Source organism: Gadus macrocephalus, chromosome 3 (assembly GCF_031168955.1).
Source record: "Gadus macrocephalus chromosome 3, ASM3116895v1".
NCBI lineage: Eukaryota > Metazoa > Chordata > Actinopteri > Gadiformes > Gadidae > Gadus > Gadus macrocephalus.
In genome coordinates, this window is record NC_082384.1 from 14,270,323 (window position 1) to 14,289,125 (window position 18,803).

An 18,803-nucleotide genomic window follows, 5' to 3' on the forward strand; every position below is an offset into this window, starting at 1 on the left:
CATTGATTAGTTTATTACAATTCATGAAATTATATGCATATCATGCCTCATTATTTATTTGAAAGATAGCGGGGACATTTGGCAAGTGGGTTGCGATTGCCCGTTCAAAAAATCTGCAGTAGACGCCAAGCTAAATTGTGACAACAGCCATGGTGAATCCATGATGATGGCTACCAAAAACGGTTGCACAATGCAAAAGTATCCGGTGTTTAAGAGGGCGCCGCTTTTAAACGACGTTGACTCAAGACAACCGGTTAAAGACACTCCAAGTCAAACAGTCAAGCTAAGCCGACACATGTGAACACACTGTTAGCTTGCCTCTGGCTATTGAGGTGGATGTATTTAATGGCTTACCTGAAGCAACAAATGTTTGTTGAAATGGGCGTGACCAAAGATGAATTTCATTTGCTATTTTATTGTTCAAGCTATGATGACTTAAGCCGGAATGCTTTGTGTGGTCTTGTGAAGTGGACATGTTGAATGGACTTTCAAAGAGGTTTTTGCTTATCCCTGGTTATGATTCAGTATGTGGCGTGTGATTATGTTATTATCAAAGATCAAGCTAAATAATTATGATTTGAACTGTATATAATTTCTTGGATTGTAACGGTGTCTTAAAGCCAATATGGTCTGGGCACCAAAAAGGGTGCAAGAAACGAATTGAAGGGTTGATGCAACACATCTGACTTCTGTATATTGAAAGTGAATTGCAGGGGAAATCACATTTTTGACGGTGGGGTAATGGTATTTGGTTCTCCTTTAGGCATCTTAGGAGAAACCTCAGAGCACTATTCTGAACTGGACCACCCGCAGACGCTTCAGACTTGATCTGATGTATTTTATTAATTTGGATATCAAACAGATTTTCAGCAGAAAATATGTCTAGCAAATGAGGGGGTTGCACATTTTGCTTTAGTCCATGTCCCCGGTTTTTTGTCATTGGTTTTAAATCTCTGCTCTGAAATAAACTAGTGAACCTGACTGTATGGGTTTAAGATTTGAAGATTGAATTTGACTGTGAAAGGGTTTGCCTCCCAGACAGAGAGACTCCATTGTGGTCCTCCATTGTGAGCCCAGCAGTCTTATCGCCAGTAGCCCAAGGTGTTTCTGGAGTGAACCGAAATGAAAGAGCAGGCACTATAGCAAAAGAGAGAAAGTAGCTCAGATTTACCAATGACATTTATGGAACCCCCTAAAGCAGAGTTCCCAACTGCAACCGCAAGCTGGTATCATGACATTGTATTTGTGAATCAACTGGATGAATTGGTTGGTAGGACTCCCGGTTTAGAGTGTAAATGTAAAACTACTGGGAGAATTGGTTGGTCTAACTCCAGGTTTAGATTGTAAATGTAAAACTACTGGGAGAATTGGTTGGTCTAACTCCAGGTTTAGATTGGAAATTTAAAACTACTGGGGGAACTGGTTGGTCTCATTCCCCTAGCACCCCCTTGGAACATCATGAACCCTCAATATTCTAGATAAATGGAGGTCAAGCACTATCCGAACAGGCTCAGAACTCTGCTGTCCACCAGCCAAGCCAGCAGATCTGCTCTCCTGTGAAGTGGTCTAGAGTGATACCCAGACAGGGGTATGCATACCTAGGCCCTAGGGTGTACCGTGTACGCCATCTTTGCAATATTTCACACACTGCAGGCTGGCCTAAAATATAAATTGGATACAACTTTAGAATCCTCAGACAGGCAGTTACATTAGGCCTATTTGTGAAATATGTAAACGGAGCCAAATGAATAGCAATACAAATAAATATTTGGTTTGATAAATTGGTTGATGAATACAAATGTATATTAAGCTGGGCTCGGGCTCTTGTCTAACGTGGCCTGCTGTTATAGCCAAGACATACCTGAAGCGTTGCTTTACATTGTCATGTTCCCGGCCTCCCGGTTATATGATGCTTCCTGCGCTCTCGGTTCGGTGCACAGCCTGGACCAGGCATGGCCTGCCCTCAACAGACGTAGTCTGGCTGTTGCGTAATCCTGGGAGGAGCTTGGCGGAGCCGGACTGGCGTCTCCAGAGGGCGGCCGCCGGTGGCGTCAGATGAACTCTGGGTGTCCTCCTTTAATGTCTGCACCCTTTTTATGCCTTGGCATCAGCCAGAAGCAGTGGAAGTTGGTCTGTGGTTTATGATGAAAGGAAATGTCTCTGTGTGAGTGTGTGTGTGTGTGATATCTCTTGTGGTGCATGTGTGTGTGACTTCTCTCTTCGTGTGAGCGTGTGTGGGTTTCTCTTGTAGTTTGTACGTGTTGTCATGTGGGAGTGTAATTTCCCTTGTAGTGTGCATGTGATGGTGTTGTGCACTGCGTCTCCTGTAGTTTATGATCGTGTAGTCAAGTGTGTGTGTGTGTGTGTGTGTGTGTGTGTGTGTGAGAGAGATGTCACGCTGAGAGAAGACAGCCCTCTGCATGATGCTGGCTTTAGCTCTGCGTATTTAAAGTGGGTCGCTGTCTGATAGATGAGGCAAGCAAATGCGATCAAAAACGATTCCCGTTCCAAATCCTCTGTACAGCCCTGATAAAAGGATGACCTTGCAGAGAGGGAAATGTGTTTCATAATATACTCACGTAAAATGTCTCATGAAATTCCAGCCATAACTATTTAGTTCATGACTGCTGTTTGCATAACCTAATGCATATGTTGGGAGCTCTTCTTCACCAAATATTTTTTCATTCATATCTTTCACCGTGGTCTAAATAAACGAAAGGAAATGGAAAATCCCTCATTGATGAGTGGAATTTAATTGGATTGAAAATGACCTTGTGGGCATATTTTTCTGTGATTAAATGGTTCACATCTATTACAGTTAATAATATATATTCCATAAAGCATTTCAGTTAAATGGAGTCCGAGCAGATGGGATAAACATTACTCTAATAACACTGTTGGGGAGAGATCTCCTTTGGATAATTCAGAAAGTCAGTGGTTACATCTTTATCCTCTGCAATTAAATTATGAATAAATTAGTAAATGCCTCCCCTCTTAGATTTTTCACACTCTTGTTGCCTCAAGCATCTAAAAACCAAATGCACTGTGAATATGCTTTGACGTTGTCTCTTTTAAAAGAAGGGGGGGGGGGCGGGGGGGGGTTGAATATTTCATGGAGCTAAGGCCTATACTGGGAATCAGTGCAGCAATGCACTGTTTATACATTCACCTTGGGAACAAAAAGCTGCACAGGGTTCAGCCAAGGTTCAACCTAAGCTCTTTGTTCTGTGTTCTACCTATGTTTTCTTCCTACTTCCTAGCTAGGGCACAGCGGCAGGATTATCTAGGACGGAGGTTTGTCTCCTAGCTGCAAAGGCATACCCATGCAACACAGAATCTTACGCTGAGTTCTACCAGTCATTCCTCAACTGTAATAACATCAAAGTACATATTGTCCTCAGCTATTCACTGTAAGTTAACTCAGACATAAAAAAAAAACACGTCACACCATGTAAGGAACGTAATTATACGTTATATATGTATTATAAAAAAAAAACTTGACCACATGCACAATACAAATACTGTATGTGTATGCCCTGCACTTAAAAATAGTACTTGGCATTATGTAGCATCTTATTCTAGCTTCTTGGTTGTATACAGGGAATGGGTAAACCTAAAATTTGTTAGTGCTTTGCACTTGGTTCTATGAATTTTTTTTCTGTACAGCAATATTGTTGATTCTCTTTCTTCTGACTAATGTACTGATTGTAATTCGCTTTGGATAAAAGTGTCTAAATGTATTTATTTTAATTTTATTTAAAGGGGACCTATTATGCTTTTCGCCTTTTATGACCTATAAAGCGTGTTATAATGATTAATAGTCATGTTTAACCATACACAAAAAACGAACCTTCCTTGGAGCGTGCGCGCTGGCAGATTTGACCAGGCATATGGGGGCGTGGCAGGAGTACGTCTACGTAGATGTTTCCCGGAAATGTGAACAAGTGAATCGCAATCGTTGTCCCGAGTGTTTAGCGCTCTGCACAGCCACCCCAGACAGCAGGGAATACGTTGAAATGCATGTACGTCATTATTTGACACTTTAGTATGGTTAAACATGACTATCAATCATTATAACAACGTTTATAGGACATAAAAGTCGAAAAAGCATAATAGGTCCCCTTTAAGGTTTATTTGGACAGTGCACGTTAATAAACATGAACATTTCAATGTGCGTCAGCGAAAATGGCTGTTTCCCATTTGTTCTTTGTGATCAACAGGCCAGATGCACCAAAAATAACACATATACACACAAGAATTAAATTTAAATGTAAATGTAAATTCTTCTGAATTGAAATCAATGCTTTGATGGAGGCAGGGATAGGCTGTGCATGCTTATAAGAAGTGCATCAATAGCAAGTATGGGAAAGTAATGTGTTTTTCCTGTGTGTCCGTCCTTCCAGAGGTGGAGGAGCTAGCGGTCAAGCCCAGTGGGGAGCGACCTCAGAAGCGCCGGTGCTTCTGGGAGTACCGGCGTGCCCGCGAGTCCGCTGCCAAGAAGCGTCTGGCGGGGGAGATGCGCTGGTCGCTCTCCTGGAGTTCCAGCACCCTGCCTAGCACCCTGTACCGCAGAGAGGGTGAGCATGTCACACACACACTACTGGGGGCTACTCCACATGACTCCCACCAACACCATCCAATGACACACGATCTGATGTCACCTGGTTGATGGGGTTCCCACAGCCTCATGATGAATGTTGCTCCAGGACCATCGTGGCAAGTGAGCAATCGCGTTGTTGTAATGGTTCCTGAGAAATATGAGGATGTTGTTGGCACGACACCAACAAGGGGATTTCCCATCATGCATCCAATGATGCATGATGGGAAAAAAGGCAGTAAAAGGCAGTATGTGCGATGTCATGTAGCATTTCCCTTACCGGTAATATCTCAGTTTGAGAGTACTTTAAATTGCCCCCTGTCGCCCGCAGGGAAGAAGGGCCGTCGCAAGGCCAGAAAGACGGACGCCAGCGACCTGACGCCCAACCCCCAGAAGCTCCATAGCATTGGCGAGCAGCTGCAAAAGCTCAACGCCGCCATCGACGGGATGGGCCCCGTTAACGACCTGCCCGCCGTCGCCCGCGCTCGCTCCCGCAAGGAGAAGAACAAGCTAGCCTCCAGGTAGGATGCTAAACGAAACGCTGTAGCACAGCTGCACTAACCTAGCGCTACGCTTACTTCCCTAGTTTAGAAACATGCTAACAGAGCAAAACGCTAACTTAGCAACATTGGGCACTGGACTTTTAAATGTATTATTGTTTGATATTTCTCAATATATGTGTGCTGTACACCAAACCTCTTTATTGAGATTGACTGACTTAATTACCAATGTTTACTTTTATCATAACATCTACCTTGAAGGAGTTAAAAAAGTATCCAAGGTGTTGGTTGAAATGAATTTACTAACCAAAGTAAGAATATGATAATGCTTGTGTGATAATCTGGTTCTGTAAAACAGTATCTTATCTGGCGGTCTCTGTTCGCCAAAAATAATGCACTTATTAGGAGAGGAGGTTGCTTGGACATTTCATTGGAATGTCCTTTGAGAGAAAATCGTCTTCGTCCTTTATTAGAGGGAGAAGAGCAAAGTCACGCAGACTTGCTGTTTCTGAGTGATAGGGCTTCATTGAGAAAAGGGAAGTGCATTGTGTGGGAGGGTTTGAAGGGCAGGCAAAGTTCAGTTAGAATTGTAATCAAAACAAGGTTCATTTATAGCAAATATTTGCCACGCTTGACACTCTAAGAAGGAAGAGAGTGTGTGTGTGTGTGTGTGTGTGTGTGTGTGTGTGTGTGTGGGTGTGTGGGTGTGTGGGTGTGTGTGTGTGTGTGTGTGTGGGTGTGTGGGTGTGTGTGTGTGTGTGTGTGTGTGTGTGTGTGTGTGTGTGTGTGTGTGTGTGTGTGTGTGTGTGTGTGTGTGTGTGTGTGTGTGTGGGTGGTTAAATGCGTTGGCTTGCACAAGAAGCAGCATTTCTGAAACATGGATCAGTATTTTTTTTATGGCTCACTTTTTGTGTTGTAAAGCCCATTAAAAGGATGTTTATCCTTTCTTTGTTTACATTATTACAATAATTCTTGTATATAAATATATTTCCATATCGGTCTAATTATTTATTGTGTGTGTGTGTTCTCAGGGCATGCAGGCTGAAGAAGAAAGCTCAGCATGAGGCCAACAAGATCAAACTATGGGGCCTCAACCAGGAGTACGGTCAGTGTCTGCTAGTTTGAGGCCCGGACATACTTTCTGCGTCTGCGGGCAGTACCAGCTTGTACCTGATGCACACTTGGTTCCATTCATAATACACTTGAGGTTCTGCGTTGGTCTGGCATTCCATGATTGAGTGTCTTCCGCTTCACACTCCATTCCAGTTGGTGGCGGTCATGCACCATAATGTTGCTTGCCAACCGCCATAAAAATCTAGAAGAAGCATGCACATTAGGAGTGAACATGGCATTTTAATCTCTCAACGCGATTGTGGATAACTCGCCAGTATCTCATCAGCATGCTCTGCTGGAGCCTGGCTAACAGTTCCATCAGCCTAGCATGGGTCTGCTTATCCTCAGCTACAGCGGTTAGAAACACTAAATGAAAGTATTATTAATCTAATTAGAGGAATCTAACATTGTATTACAAACCTAATTGATTTAATGTATTTTGATTCTATTTATTGAATAACCCTGGTATAAAGCGAAATATGAAATGGCGAAAAGAACCACATCATTGTCTGTGTGTGATATTCTTTTGACATTTTTGACAAGTGCTTATTCAATTTGCAGGTTTTATTATTTTGATCATTGAGCTGGTAGTGTTCATCCGTTTGGTTTGGAATCTTTCCCGTTTGTTTTGACACCATTCCTAGGAATATAATATATATTTCTGGTGCTTATTTGTCTAGGAAGTGATCATTTCTAATTTTTCTATCCCGCCCACTGACTGATGTTGAATTGGATTGGATCCCATGATACTTGGACGAGTTTAAAAACAGGCTTCTGTGATTACATGTTAAATGTTACATTCCATGTATTCGCCACCCATACAAGACTGCACTGAATTAGACTGAAACTAGCCAGAAGAAAGACTCTACTTACCAGAGAAACCCGGCAGTACAGTTTATGTTATGTAAGCTATGGTCCTCGGATGGATGAGGGGGAAAAAAGAGGATTGTCATAATTAACAACAGTGAAAGCCACCCATAATAGTAAGCCCCTGGCTGGGGAGTCATCGGGTTCAACGCAACCTCCTCTTCATCCCAGAATACTCTAGAAATGTGAAGTGTTCTGCTCAACAGCACTGAAAGCTTGGATGAATAAGACCCTTCAACATGGTTTCATGACTGGATAGTTGCTCCTATACAAGTCACCTGTTGTCTGCCTGGTGTAGAAGACACAGAATTTCGGAGATGCAATGAAAACGTACACATTTATTTGTCTTGCAAATATACAAGTCCAGTTTTATCTGATTTAGGTTGGATGGTTACAAATCTTACTGAAACACATGACCAGACAATGAGTAGGCCCTGGCACAAGTCACTCACGAGCCCACCTCCCGCATGTCCAACGAGCAATAAAGAAGACTGTGACTTCCACACTCAGCCACCTGGGTTGTTAGATTGACTGTATCCATATCCCTTACAAGCCTGCAGGGACATGCAAGCTCAAATCGTCCCACATATACGCACGCAACAAAACGAGACCGCAACCTAAGGAGATTCTGATTGAGGCAAGGCAAGACCTTGGCGCTTAGTTGGACCAGGCTAATCTTATGTTGTTGCTTTCCTGCTAGTTGGTTCCTCAAGCTATGCATTTAGGTTTGTCCTCCTCTTCCCCTGATGTCTATGATATCTAAAGGGGGCTTATCAACGGTTGCACACAAATGTATAGCTGCATTTTATAGACTCCTCTGTACATCGTATCCAACCCGCCCCATATTAACTATTAATAGGTTATTGGCACTGGCGTAATTAGGCTAGGCTATTTGTGGAGAAACCTGATAACATCACGTTGGACATTTTCATCCCAGTCAAACCTGGCATCTAAAACAAACCAGACCCTGATCAAACCTGGCAACACAAAGTGCTTATTTAAACAAGGGGGGTGTTAAGTTTGAATCTGGTGTGTGTGTGTGTGATGGTCAATAAACCTCGAAGACACAACCACGATCTGGCATCCATTAGGGTACTACCTCACTAGACAGCTCCAAAGCCAATCGTTAGCCCGTTTCCATTCACCCCAACCCTACCTCAACGCTACAGTGTTTTCTACTCTCACTCTATGCAGCTGGTTCAAATCCATATCGGAGTTCTTAACACTGTTTTACCCCTAAATGTTTGTCCCCAGCGCTTTCACATCAGGGACCAGATCTGAGTACGCTCGACCCGAGTCATGTTTGTCTAACTAGCTTGAACACTGTGTAGGGTGCCTGTGTAGTGTGATAATTATCATACAGTACAAAGGGATGTAAACTGGTATTGAGAACGCAGTTATCTTGCATCTGCACTCCCCAGCTATGGCTGATAAAGTAGGTAGGCAGGCGGGATACTTTCTCGATGCTGTCGGCAAAATATAAATTATAGCTGCAAAGGACTACTCTGTTGTATGTGCTTGAGATCGTGCGATTGGCACACGTCGTTACTGCTAGAGAACAGAGCAACGCTACTAATGTGAAAGCTGAACGGCGGGAGAGTGGGGAAGGGGGCAATTTTATCTATCACGGTACTAATTAATTGTACTTGATATGAACTGCCACTAGACTGGAGCCGGGACAGGTGGCAAGAAGGGGAGGGGGGTGTGGCAGCTGATTGAGTAGTTCTTTGTGGTTATTTATCTCTATATGTTCTGGAGACATGCCCTTGGTGAGGTTAGCGACTGGAGCGTTTTGGTGGATGAATGCCGGCTGGGTTCTCCAGATCCCATCAGAGCTCCTAAAAAGCCTCTGGAAGAGTTTGGAGATCCTTCCCAGCTAATCTACTCTCTTTAGGGCTGGATAAACTGTAGAGGGTATTTCCCTCTCAGACAAGCCTTTTTAGTAGATGTGAGCCCTGGCCAATTTCCTTTTTTCTTCTTCAGTAGTTATACATTCCAAACATTCCCCATTTCCGGCTCTAGCTCTCGGCGAGGGCTTTAGTTCTGGCTCCGCCTTTTTCTCTGTGGTGCTCACTCTTGGCATTAGACATCACAGTTTGGGCTGTAACTCATTCTCTCTCTCTATTCCTCTCACTCTTTCATTCAAACACTCTTTCTCTCCCCCACATTTTTTCTTTCAACTTCTGTTACCAACTACCTCTCTGACTCATCTATTTAACTCTATGTCCCTTGGACCTGCCGTGCGTGCGTGCGTGCGCGTGTGTGTGTGTGTGTGTGTGCGCGCGCGTGTGTGTGCGTGCGTGCGTGTGTCACCATTTATTCATTTTTTTTCTCTTTCATTCATATAAATGCTCTCTATGTATGTGTGTGTGTGTGTGTGTGTGTCTCTCCCTTTCTCAGTCTCTCTCTTTCATCCATGGTTATGGTGTCTCTTGTGACTCTCAACGAGTGAATCGGTCAGCCTGGCTCCTGGCGATTAGACCACTCGACAAAATTACTTGGTCTTGTACCAGAGCTCCCGAATGTGTGTGTGTTGGGGTGCCAGAAAAAATGCAGAATGTCCCCAAAAAAGAGGGTGGAGCTAAAGAGTGTTACAGGAAGTGAAAGAAAGGAATTCAGGCTTTTGAATAGTGGATGGATGGCTCTTCAGTTCCTCATGCAGTGTTTCCCAACCCTGGGAGGTCTGAACCCCACTCGGGGTCCACTGATATGCATACAGGGTGGTTGGAGGGTTCTTAAAGACCCAGATATTTCATTTGAGTTTGAAAGGTCTCTATACATACAAACAGAATTATTTATAGCCACGATGAAATACTTCTTATCACTAAGTGTGGTGCCGTCCTCATTCATTCACTGGGACGTGGATTTATTGCAGGTAGATGTTTGTGGAAACAGTTATGCAAACCAACATAGAAATGGGTTTGTGCAAATGTTTAGGCATAAATATTAGTTCTCAGGGAAAAAAGGGTTTGGTTCCCACTAGGGATCGACCGATACAGATTTTTTAGGGCCGATACGATACCGATATTTTTTCATCAGCCTTAGCCGATACGCCGATACTGATTTTCTTGAGCCGATATTTAGAGCCGATACTGCTTTTGCTCCCTCAATCATAAAAATTACACTGATAACAAATGTTACAAGTCTCAATTTAAAAAAAGGAACATTTATTGAACTTCAATATAAAAAACAATATTTAACAAATAGTAAAAACAGGTGAGGTAGAACAAGTTAGAACAAGTAGATGAACAATATTTAACAAATATTAAAAACAGGTGAACAAGTAAAAAAAACAAAAAAATTGGCGGAAAAAATATCGGCGAAAATCAGCCGCGTATCGGCCGATACCGATGCACGTAAAAAACGCGAATATCGGCCGACCGATATATCGGTCGATCCCTAGTTCCCACTGTTCTATTTTCAGACCCAGCAGTTGCATGTTAAAGCAGTGAGTGTCCAGTGGATGACTGTATGAGGCGGTTGCATGTTAAAGCAGTGAGTGACCAGTGGATGACTGTATGAGGCGGTTGCATGTTAAAGCAGTGAGTGTCCAGTGGATGACTGTATGAGGCGGTTGCATGTTAAAGCAGTGAGTGTCCAGTGGATGACTGTATGAGGCGGTTGCTTTTGTACAGATCACCTGCTGGGGGCTCTGCTGAGGATCAAGGAGGTGATCCGCCGGCGCGTGGAGAGCAGCGAGGAAGACGACACGGACGTCCGAGGGATGACCCAGCGCCTGGAAGACATCCTCAAAGACTCCAGTGGTGAGATGAGCTCCTATAAACATGCACAACAGACAGCTCGCTGGAACAGTGGTTACCTCGTTTCAGGTCGGGCCTTTTTTTGACACCAACAGCAGTGTTTTCAGATCTATATAGCTGGAGCGGATCTCTGTTCTGATCTCAGTTCCCAAGGTGTTTTTTCTCTGCAGATCAATCTGGCCTCGAGCCACGTAAAGGCTCTTCCACAATACTTTAAAGGATGGGACAAAGTAGCTCAGGAGGGAGGGAGTTCCACTTAATGTCAAACAAGGGGAACTAGAGTCTGTCAAATAAACAAACATTTTGGCTGGGCCCATGGAAGGGGCATCTAGGGCATCTGGGGAGAAATCAAATGTTAAACAATGTTTACTTTTAACATTGTTTAAATGTCCATATCCGGATGGTCTCACAAGGCTAGTCGAAAGAATGAGCACTTAGCAGAGGCAATGTGACTTACAAGTGAAAGCTGTGGTCAATCAAGTCATGCAATCAATAATGGACCAACAAAATACACTGCCAAGGCCATTGGGACCAAGTTCAATAAAAATGAGTGCAGAATAGCCGTAGGAATCGTAAAGACTTCTGTCCGTATAAGGGTGTGGAAGGATGGCCGAAACAGAGAAAAGACGCCCTAGTGTGGACGTAGCTTCACCCTGTTTAAAGGCTCTGAATTCAACCAACCCACGTTGGCTTAAGTGTGTGTGTGTGTGGGTGCATGCCCGTCCTCCTTTTAGGTCCTCTGGTGGCGGGGCGGACCAAAGACTTTGTGCAGCGGATCCTGGCGGCCAGCGCGGGGGGGCAGACCAAGCGGACCCCCCAGGGAGGGGACGGGGGTCTGGCGGTCTGAACTTCCACCCCCCTCATTCACCCCTCTCGTACACCACTACCACCAACCAACCTATGACCCTTTTCCAGCACCGCAGCCCGGTCTCCGCCTTACGGAGACCCCCTGTGGCGACCGCCGCAACACGCATCCACACTTACAAACTCACAGTCAGTCCCCAGAGTGCGTGAGAGACGGAGACGGAGGGACAATTGGAAAGACTTTCCTGCCAATCTCCCATTAGTCTCTCACCCCCCCTAATGTCTCTGGCAAGCTAGAAACTGCTGCTGACTTTATCCTGTATGTTCTACTGTGTGTGTGTGTGTGTGTGTGTGTGTGTGTGTGTGGGTGTCTGTGTGTGTGTCTGTGTGCGCGTGTGTGTATATATCTATCTCTATATTTATATCTATATAAATAGATATAGAGATACGCTGTTTGATAGTGTTGTGATTTCTTGATTCCTCTCAACGTGCTGTATTCCTACCCCATTGTGCCTGAATAGACATTGCACTGTTTTAGTAGGAGGTCATCGTGGAGTGGCCCGTAGTAATCTGAGGGGAGGCGGTCTTTAAAGGAGAAACAAACCCAAAGCCCATTTCGAGATTGGTTTGCATTGACTCCCTCTCTAGGTTACACCCATGCAATTGCATCCATAACCTGGGATTGGCATACATGGGTACCATGGTTACCCGGTCACCTGCCGGACGAGTGTCGATGCGACACAGCTGTCCCCGGCTCATTGCCGACCTGAAGGGGCGTTTACAGTGGCGCCGCAAGCCCTGCCCCACCAGGAAAAGAAACAACAACCTCAAAGTATTTTTAAAAGGGGGGAGTCAGGAGGTTTGGTTCTCCTTCTTTAAGTAAGGGAGTGGGCGGGGCATACACAAGGCCTCTCCCGCTAAATGAAGCCAGTGTTGCCAAGCGACCCGTGCTGGCTGGCATCCCCCGTACCGATGCCCTGTTCTATTATCCACCCTGGAGCTCCGCCCCAGCGCTAGGGGAGTGAGATGCGCAGTCCTAGCATTTGACGTAGACCTTCCTGTTTTTTTGATTAAGCCAAAGCGCTTGGTGCACTTGTTGGAAGACGCCTAACTGGCGATGCTGCATCACTGTTATCATGTTTAACGTTGACACCAAGTGATGAAATCATGTGATCAGTTCAGTCCGATTTCAAACACCAAAAATAAATTACTGGCGAATAGGAAAGTGGATAATTCACCAAGTGGACCGTGACTGTGGATAATGGAACGGGGTATGGTTGATCTATGTCAATCAACCCCTGGAGGAGTGAGGTTATTCCTCTACCAGTGCAGACCTGAGACTGTTTATAGTTGTTTCTCATCCCTCAAACTCCCCAAACAAACAAATCGATGTCGAAGGAGCACAGTGTAAGGTTCCCTAGTGCTTCACAAGTTAACATTCTCAAAACCTAACTTTATATAGTTAGCTGACTTGACGTATCCAGTTAAAACTGGACACGTCAATAAAAAGACACAAATACCTGCTTATTTAAGGTAGGAAGTATCAATCGTACACAGTGCCCCTTCCAAATCAAACCAACTGACTAGAATGCACCTTACTGCACCAAAGTGACCAAAGAGTATTGAATCGGACTGCAGAAAATGTCCATCTCGGATTCTAATAGTAATGATGGTAGGTAGAGGGTCGATAATTAAATTATTATTGGCTGCTCTCCTATACACCCTGAATGGTGGATGGATAATAAGGGTTCGCCCTAATGCACTATGACCCCCGTTGAGGTGTCCAAACCAGCAGGTCTGGGATGCAGCCTCTATCCTGGGATGGCCGGTCCAGCCTGGCTGTCTCTCTGCCCCACCATTGGCTGTATTTTGTGGGTTTCCCTCAAAGTGTCAATATTTTTTCCCCCCCGAGCCACCTCCACAACCCCCTGACCTTAATATGTAGCAGACCCAGCAAGAGGAGACGTCTCCAGCGTTCAGGGAGTGGGGGTCCTGCCCATGTCGTTGGCTCCGCCTCTGCTCTGAGCGGAGTGCGGTGGGAGTCTTAAAGGTTAAACCTTGACCCGTGTTGCTGTATCCTGAGCCCCAAAACTCGGGGGGACTTCCACTTTTTGATCGCGGAAATTCAACCTCTGAGCATGCGTTCCTAAATTGTCAATGACAAATGGGCATACTGACAAAAGTATGTTCCAGATGCTATAAAAGTAAATGTTTGTTAAATTGATAAATTTTTGTGTGGGATCGATTTTTGGCAAAGTCGGGCCCATCCAGTGGGCGTCGAGCTCCTAGAGCCGTTTTGAAAAAAAACTGCCTTTACTTTGGTTGTCTCTTGCCCTATTCAGACCGTGTTGTCCGAGGTCTCTAAACTTTGTTGGACATAAATGACAAGGACCCTTACCCATTGCACTGTGGCAAGATCACCCGAGCACCTTTGTTTCCTTTTTAAGAGGGCTTTGAACCTTTTTTATAATTCTGAATTTATCAAGAGGCATGTATGTTTCAATAGTTTTATTGTAAACTTGTGGTGAGATGTGTATCGTATGGTGCTACCGTACCTGCTAGGGGGAGGTTAAGGCGTGCTATATGCCTCGAATAAGTTATGCTGGACGGTCTTTTGCAAGGCCATAATTCTCATGGTCAATCTGTTTTGTATAGCGTGGTTGTTTTGGGAAGGAGGTTGAAACCACAGCAACGTGTCATTATGCCGGATCATAAAACCCCTAATTTAAAATGTCATCGTCAAACCCACAGCCCTAACCTGACCCAACCTGACCTCATTTGACTTGAGATTGGACTGAGAAAATAAAACCCACCACACTAATGCCTAAAGTGTACCCCCTACCTTTCTATTGAGTACAAAGGAACAAAAGAATAAGTAACACAGAAGGTGAACACTTTACAGACCCCGAACTATAGACTAGAGGAAAACCGAGAGCTGGACCCGGAGTGGTTGTAGGGTTAGGCAACACCCCAGATTGTTGTGGGTTTGTCTGTGACCTGGACTCCTGCCTGGGCGGGGATCCAAAGCCACTGTCCCATGGCGGCTACAACTTTGAAGGAAAGGTCCTCACCCGGTGTGGAGGGCCTAAATCCCCCAACCAGCGGCTTCCTCCGCCCGCCTCTCAGGGGGGCCACGCTGAGAGCTACAGACGCATTCGTTTTGAGGGGAGGGACGCCGTCTCTGATTTCACCCTCTCATGCACGACCCTCGGATGAACGGGGTGGCCGGGTGAAGTGGTGGGTAAGCAGAGCTCCCCAGCGCTGTTCAGGAACCTGATGCCCCAGCCAGATGGGCCCCCCCCCCCTCCCTCCCCCATGCTCTTTTAAACAATTTCTTAATGCCGCAAAAAATATCTGCAATGAGGAGTTGTTTCAAATCGGCAGTTTTGCCTTCTTGGTCTCAGTGCATGAAAACCAAAGGTGGGCAAAGTAGGAGTGGAGAATTCTGGATATTTTCTGTTGTTTTTTTTCCATTATTTTTCTTTTGTTCCATGTTCGAGCTGCTACTGTTGGAGTTTCTCCCCTACTGGGGCTTTTTGAACCGGCAAGAGAAGCCACAGGACCCCTGTGTCAGCAAACAACCGACCATAATGACAGACACCAGCCTCCTACTGCACTAATCAAATGAGAATACCCGCCAAAAACCAGACGGACCATTTTGAATACTTGGGCAAAGCATGTGATTTTTTGTTTTGGGTTCACCGAGTTTTCCCTGTTGGCTTTAGACGGGTGTCCTGTAACACAACAGCCCATCTCCTCAGTGCATCACTCTATAGCCCTCAACTAGGGGCATTCTCAACCGTGATCACGTTAGCCTGATCGACAGATAGGCAACCTGGTATCTGTATAGACAACCTTGTCTGTCACATAACATAACAACCTTTCAACCTGACCAGGGCATCGTGAATGCATTAACAACTGAGCAGGTTGACTGTTTTTGTCATTGGCAAGTTTACCAGTCTGCGATCACATTCCAACAACGTAGCAAGCCTTCCTTGGTTTCTGTCCATATAGCCATGGAACATGAGGTTCAATTCAAACCCTACTTCTAAGTACTGTGAGTCAACTCTTAGCATTTACCGGATGCTAGCTTAGCCTTCCTGGTTTTTTTTGTGGCCTTAACCCATGATGGAGACAAGACTAGATTCTGAGCCTGGATACGATGTTTGATATTTACTGTGTAGATGACAGGAATCGGATCAAAGTGGCTTTAAAGCCATGACTTAAAGGCCCAGTCAGGATATCGGGCACAGTAGCGATTCTAAGGGTTTGCATCCCGGGTCTGTTCCAGAGATGCCCAAGGGACCAGTAAATGTCTCCCATACTTGATGTCCGTCTACTGGGAGAAGGAGGGGGGAGGAGAAACTTCTGAGACGTTTCAACGTTTTTAACTTATGGCAGTGATTTAGAAATCCTTTTGGTGCCAAACGCAAGAAGTTGTATTCAAGTGTGCTGTGGCTGCTCATGAGGGTTGTCCCAAACGCAAGGCAGTTCTGCCAACGAAAATGTTCATTCCACATCCAATGTACTTTGTATAGCATGTAGTGCAATGGAAGATTATCTGAACTGATGTTAGATACGATAATAACTCCAGATGGGAAATTCCAATGGACTTTCATGATGAAAGTGCAGGTGTGAAGGCCAGAGTCTTTTGTCGGTGAAAAGGTCGCCCTGGGGCCGCCCTCTTACTGAGAGGCCTAGGGTGCTGGAGCAGAACCAGTCTGGGCTGTAAGACGAGCTGACTTGGATGACTCTGACCTCGGAGTGGCCGTCTTTGTATCGCGCCTCCTCGATTCGCGCCGTCTCGGCTGTATTGTCCGGATGCAGAGGTAGAGGGCTATTGTTTCACGTGCGCCTACTCTAGCCTCCACAACACCTCACCCAAAGCTAGAGGGCGGGGGTCTGGGTTTGTGTGTGCAGGTTGTGCCCCACTGAAGGGGTTTACCCTCAGAATTTGCCCTCACTGGAGGGGGGGGGGGGGTAGAGCAGCTCCTGGCTCTGCTGCTATTGATGGTGGTGACAGCCAGTGAGAAGGCGGCACTCCTGGCTCAAAGCCAGTCGCCGGCGTCGTCTGTAGTGCCTCGTCAGGCAGGTCGTGAGGGGCTTCTTGGACAGGAAGTGAGCGGGGGTGGGAGCGGGGGGCAGGAACCATTAGGATTCCATTAAGGAATGAATGCGTAATGTGTCCGTCAGGGGGTAACAAGAAAAAAAACGTACACAATCTCATCCCGAGCTGGCTTGCGTGTCTGTAAGCACAGGGCTTGGACTGCCAAGAGAATGTACAGAAACATTCCACAATTCCATGTTATATACTGTACAGCAAACCCTATATCAATCCTTCTCGTCTTATCTCTGCACTAGACTTTGACTTCTTCTTCAGTCACCTGCAGTCATCGCATTACAGTGACCCCCCCTGTGCATTAACACATGGCTATGTACAAGCCCTTTATCAGTATGTCACATTAAGGACTAGAGAAACCAATCATTAACACGTTGTCGTGTACGTTGTTAGAGCGTACCGTTTAGGGGATAAAACAAACTATATAAAAAAAAAAAAAAGATGCTACAAGAAGTGCCGTACAAATAGAATCATATTTTTGTTGGTTTTGTTTTGTGTGAGTGTACTGTACTCCTGTATAATGTATATTTTAATATTTATATGCAGCTGTTGTATTATTAAAGTATATTTTTAAAATAGGTTTCTGTGCTCTTTTTTTTACTCGACAACCAGGTCACATGACTCTGAAGTCATCACTGGAACACACCGTCTCTATCTATCTCTATTCACCAGCCTACCCAGTGGACAGTGCAAACTGGCAGGCAGATCTTTCCATCTTTGATCTGGGTGGACACTCCCATCAGTGATGTCACGATGGGGCCGGTTGTGTAATGGCTAATCAGCATCACACATGGTGTTAGAATAGGAACCCTGTTGTGGAAAAGGTACCTGCTTTTAGGTTGCCATCAAAATGATGCATTGATTATCTTTGAAGTTATAAAGGAGGAAGCAAGAGCTTTGTCTTTTATATACCTCAACATTGTAATGATGTAACACCCGGGCAGTCTTTGAATCGGTCCAATTGTGCCCTCTATAGTGCACTATTTAGGTGTCCCCATTTTGTAGTGATGTGTTATGTGTAAAAATCTGGTCAGCTATAAAATGCTCTTAATACCTACAATGCACGATAAAGTCGTGTAAAATGCACAATCTATTTCTGCACTTTAGTTCATGATGCATAGTGGGCGTCATTGTCATCAGATATATCCAATAGAGGCACCAATATTTTTCTTGTTTGTGTGACCAAATATCTCCTGTGTAACTACATAATTATCGTCACAATTCCCCCTATACCTGTTCTTGACAGTGTACTATATAGTGCTCACTTTGTAGGGAAACTAGTGAGCAAAAATCAAACACAGCCAGGGTATTGGCTTGTTTAAGTGTGGACTTCCACGGCAATTGGTCTCTTCAGTGTATCCATAGACCTTATGTAAAGCTGGTTGCATTGGCAGCGGTTTCATGTGACCCTGGAGAGTGCTGAACGACTCCCCCTGCTGGTTTAAGTGTTCTGGTGTGTTTGCTTCAACACACGCCAACCCAGCAACACTTCAGCGTGTCAGGGGTTAAACGTTTTACGTTGGAAGTCGTTTCCCCATTGGTTTAAATAGCCCTCATCCCCACTTAAACCAGTTGAATAAGAGAAAATAAACTGGGTCAAATAAACAAACCCCCCAAAGATGACATTCGTATTTATGAAAAAGCAAGGATTTATTGTACTTTTTTCACATGAAATTAAGCAATATTGCATCAATCAGAGAAGGACAAAAAATCAAGTCATTTCCATTGTAATAGTCTTTAAGATTGCACAAGGCCCAGCTCTGTTCAGACATCCCTTAACTACTTGGCCAGGACTTGTCATGCTGTCCAATAGGAGCTGCAAGATTGTCGCTTTTCAAACATTAAAACACCCCACCGAAATCTAGAGGAGGCGAGACGTACACGCGTCTTCTTCCTCAGACCACCTCCAGGTCTGTCAGTAGTCTCACATTACTTAGTCTATAAGTGGTTGAAGATACGAGGCGTCTGAATCGCAGGAGTGACCACCGGTTATCACACACAGCCAGAGGAACCAAAGATGTGTACCAGCGTTCCATCAGAGA

The 18,803-nt window shown here is 44.9% G+C and overlaps 1 protein-coding gene and 1 long non-coding RNA gene across 3 annotated transcripts in view; one reads left to right on the top strand and one right to left on the bottom strand.

Moving 5' to 3' along the window:
- Positions 1-18,777, top strand: part of LOC132454242 (CREB3 regulatory factor-like) — a 26,384-nt gene extending 7,607 nt beyond the window's left edge. For both annotated transcript variants that reach the window (XM_060047479.1, XM_060047478.1), the window contains exons 6-10: positions 4,404-4,577; positions 4,929-5,118; positions 6,129-6,202; positions 10,713-10,841; positions 11,573-18,777. In XM_060047479.1, the coding sequence (XP_059903462.1) occupies positions 4,404-4,577; positions 4,929-5,118; positions 6,129-6,202; positions 10,713-10,841; positions 11,573-11,685 (680 nt within the window). In that variant the 3' untranslated portion in view covers positions 11,686-18,777. The remainder of the gene's footprint in view (positions 1-4,403; positions 4,578-4,928; positions 5,119-6,128; positions 6,203-10,712; positions 10,842-11,572) is intronic.
- LOC132454246 (uncharacterized) lies at positions 4,110-5,013 on the bottom strand. The gene is made up of 2 exons (XR_009524897.1): positions 4,878-5,013; positions 4,110-4,748 (listed from the first exon to the last, which is right to left on the bottom strand). It is a non-coding gene; the product is annotated as an uncharacterized LOC132454246 (long non-coding RNA).
- Positions 18,778-18,803: the final 26 nt, after the last annotated feature.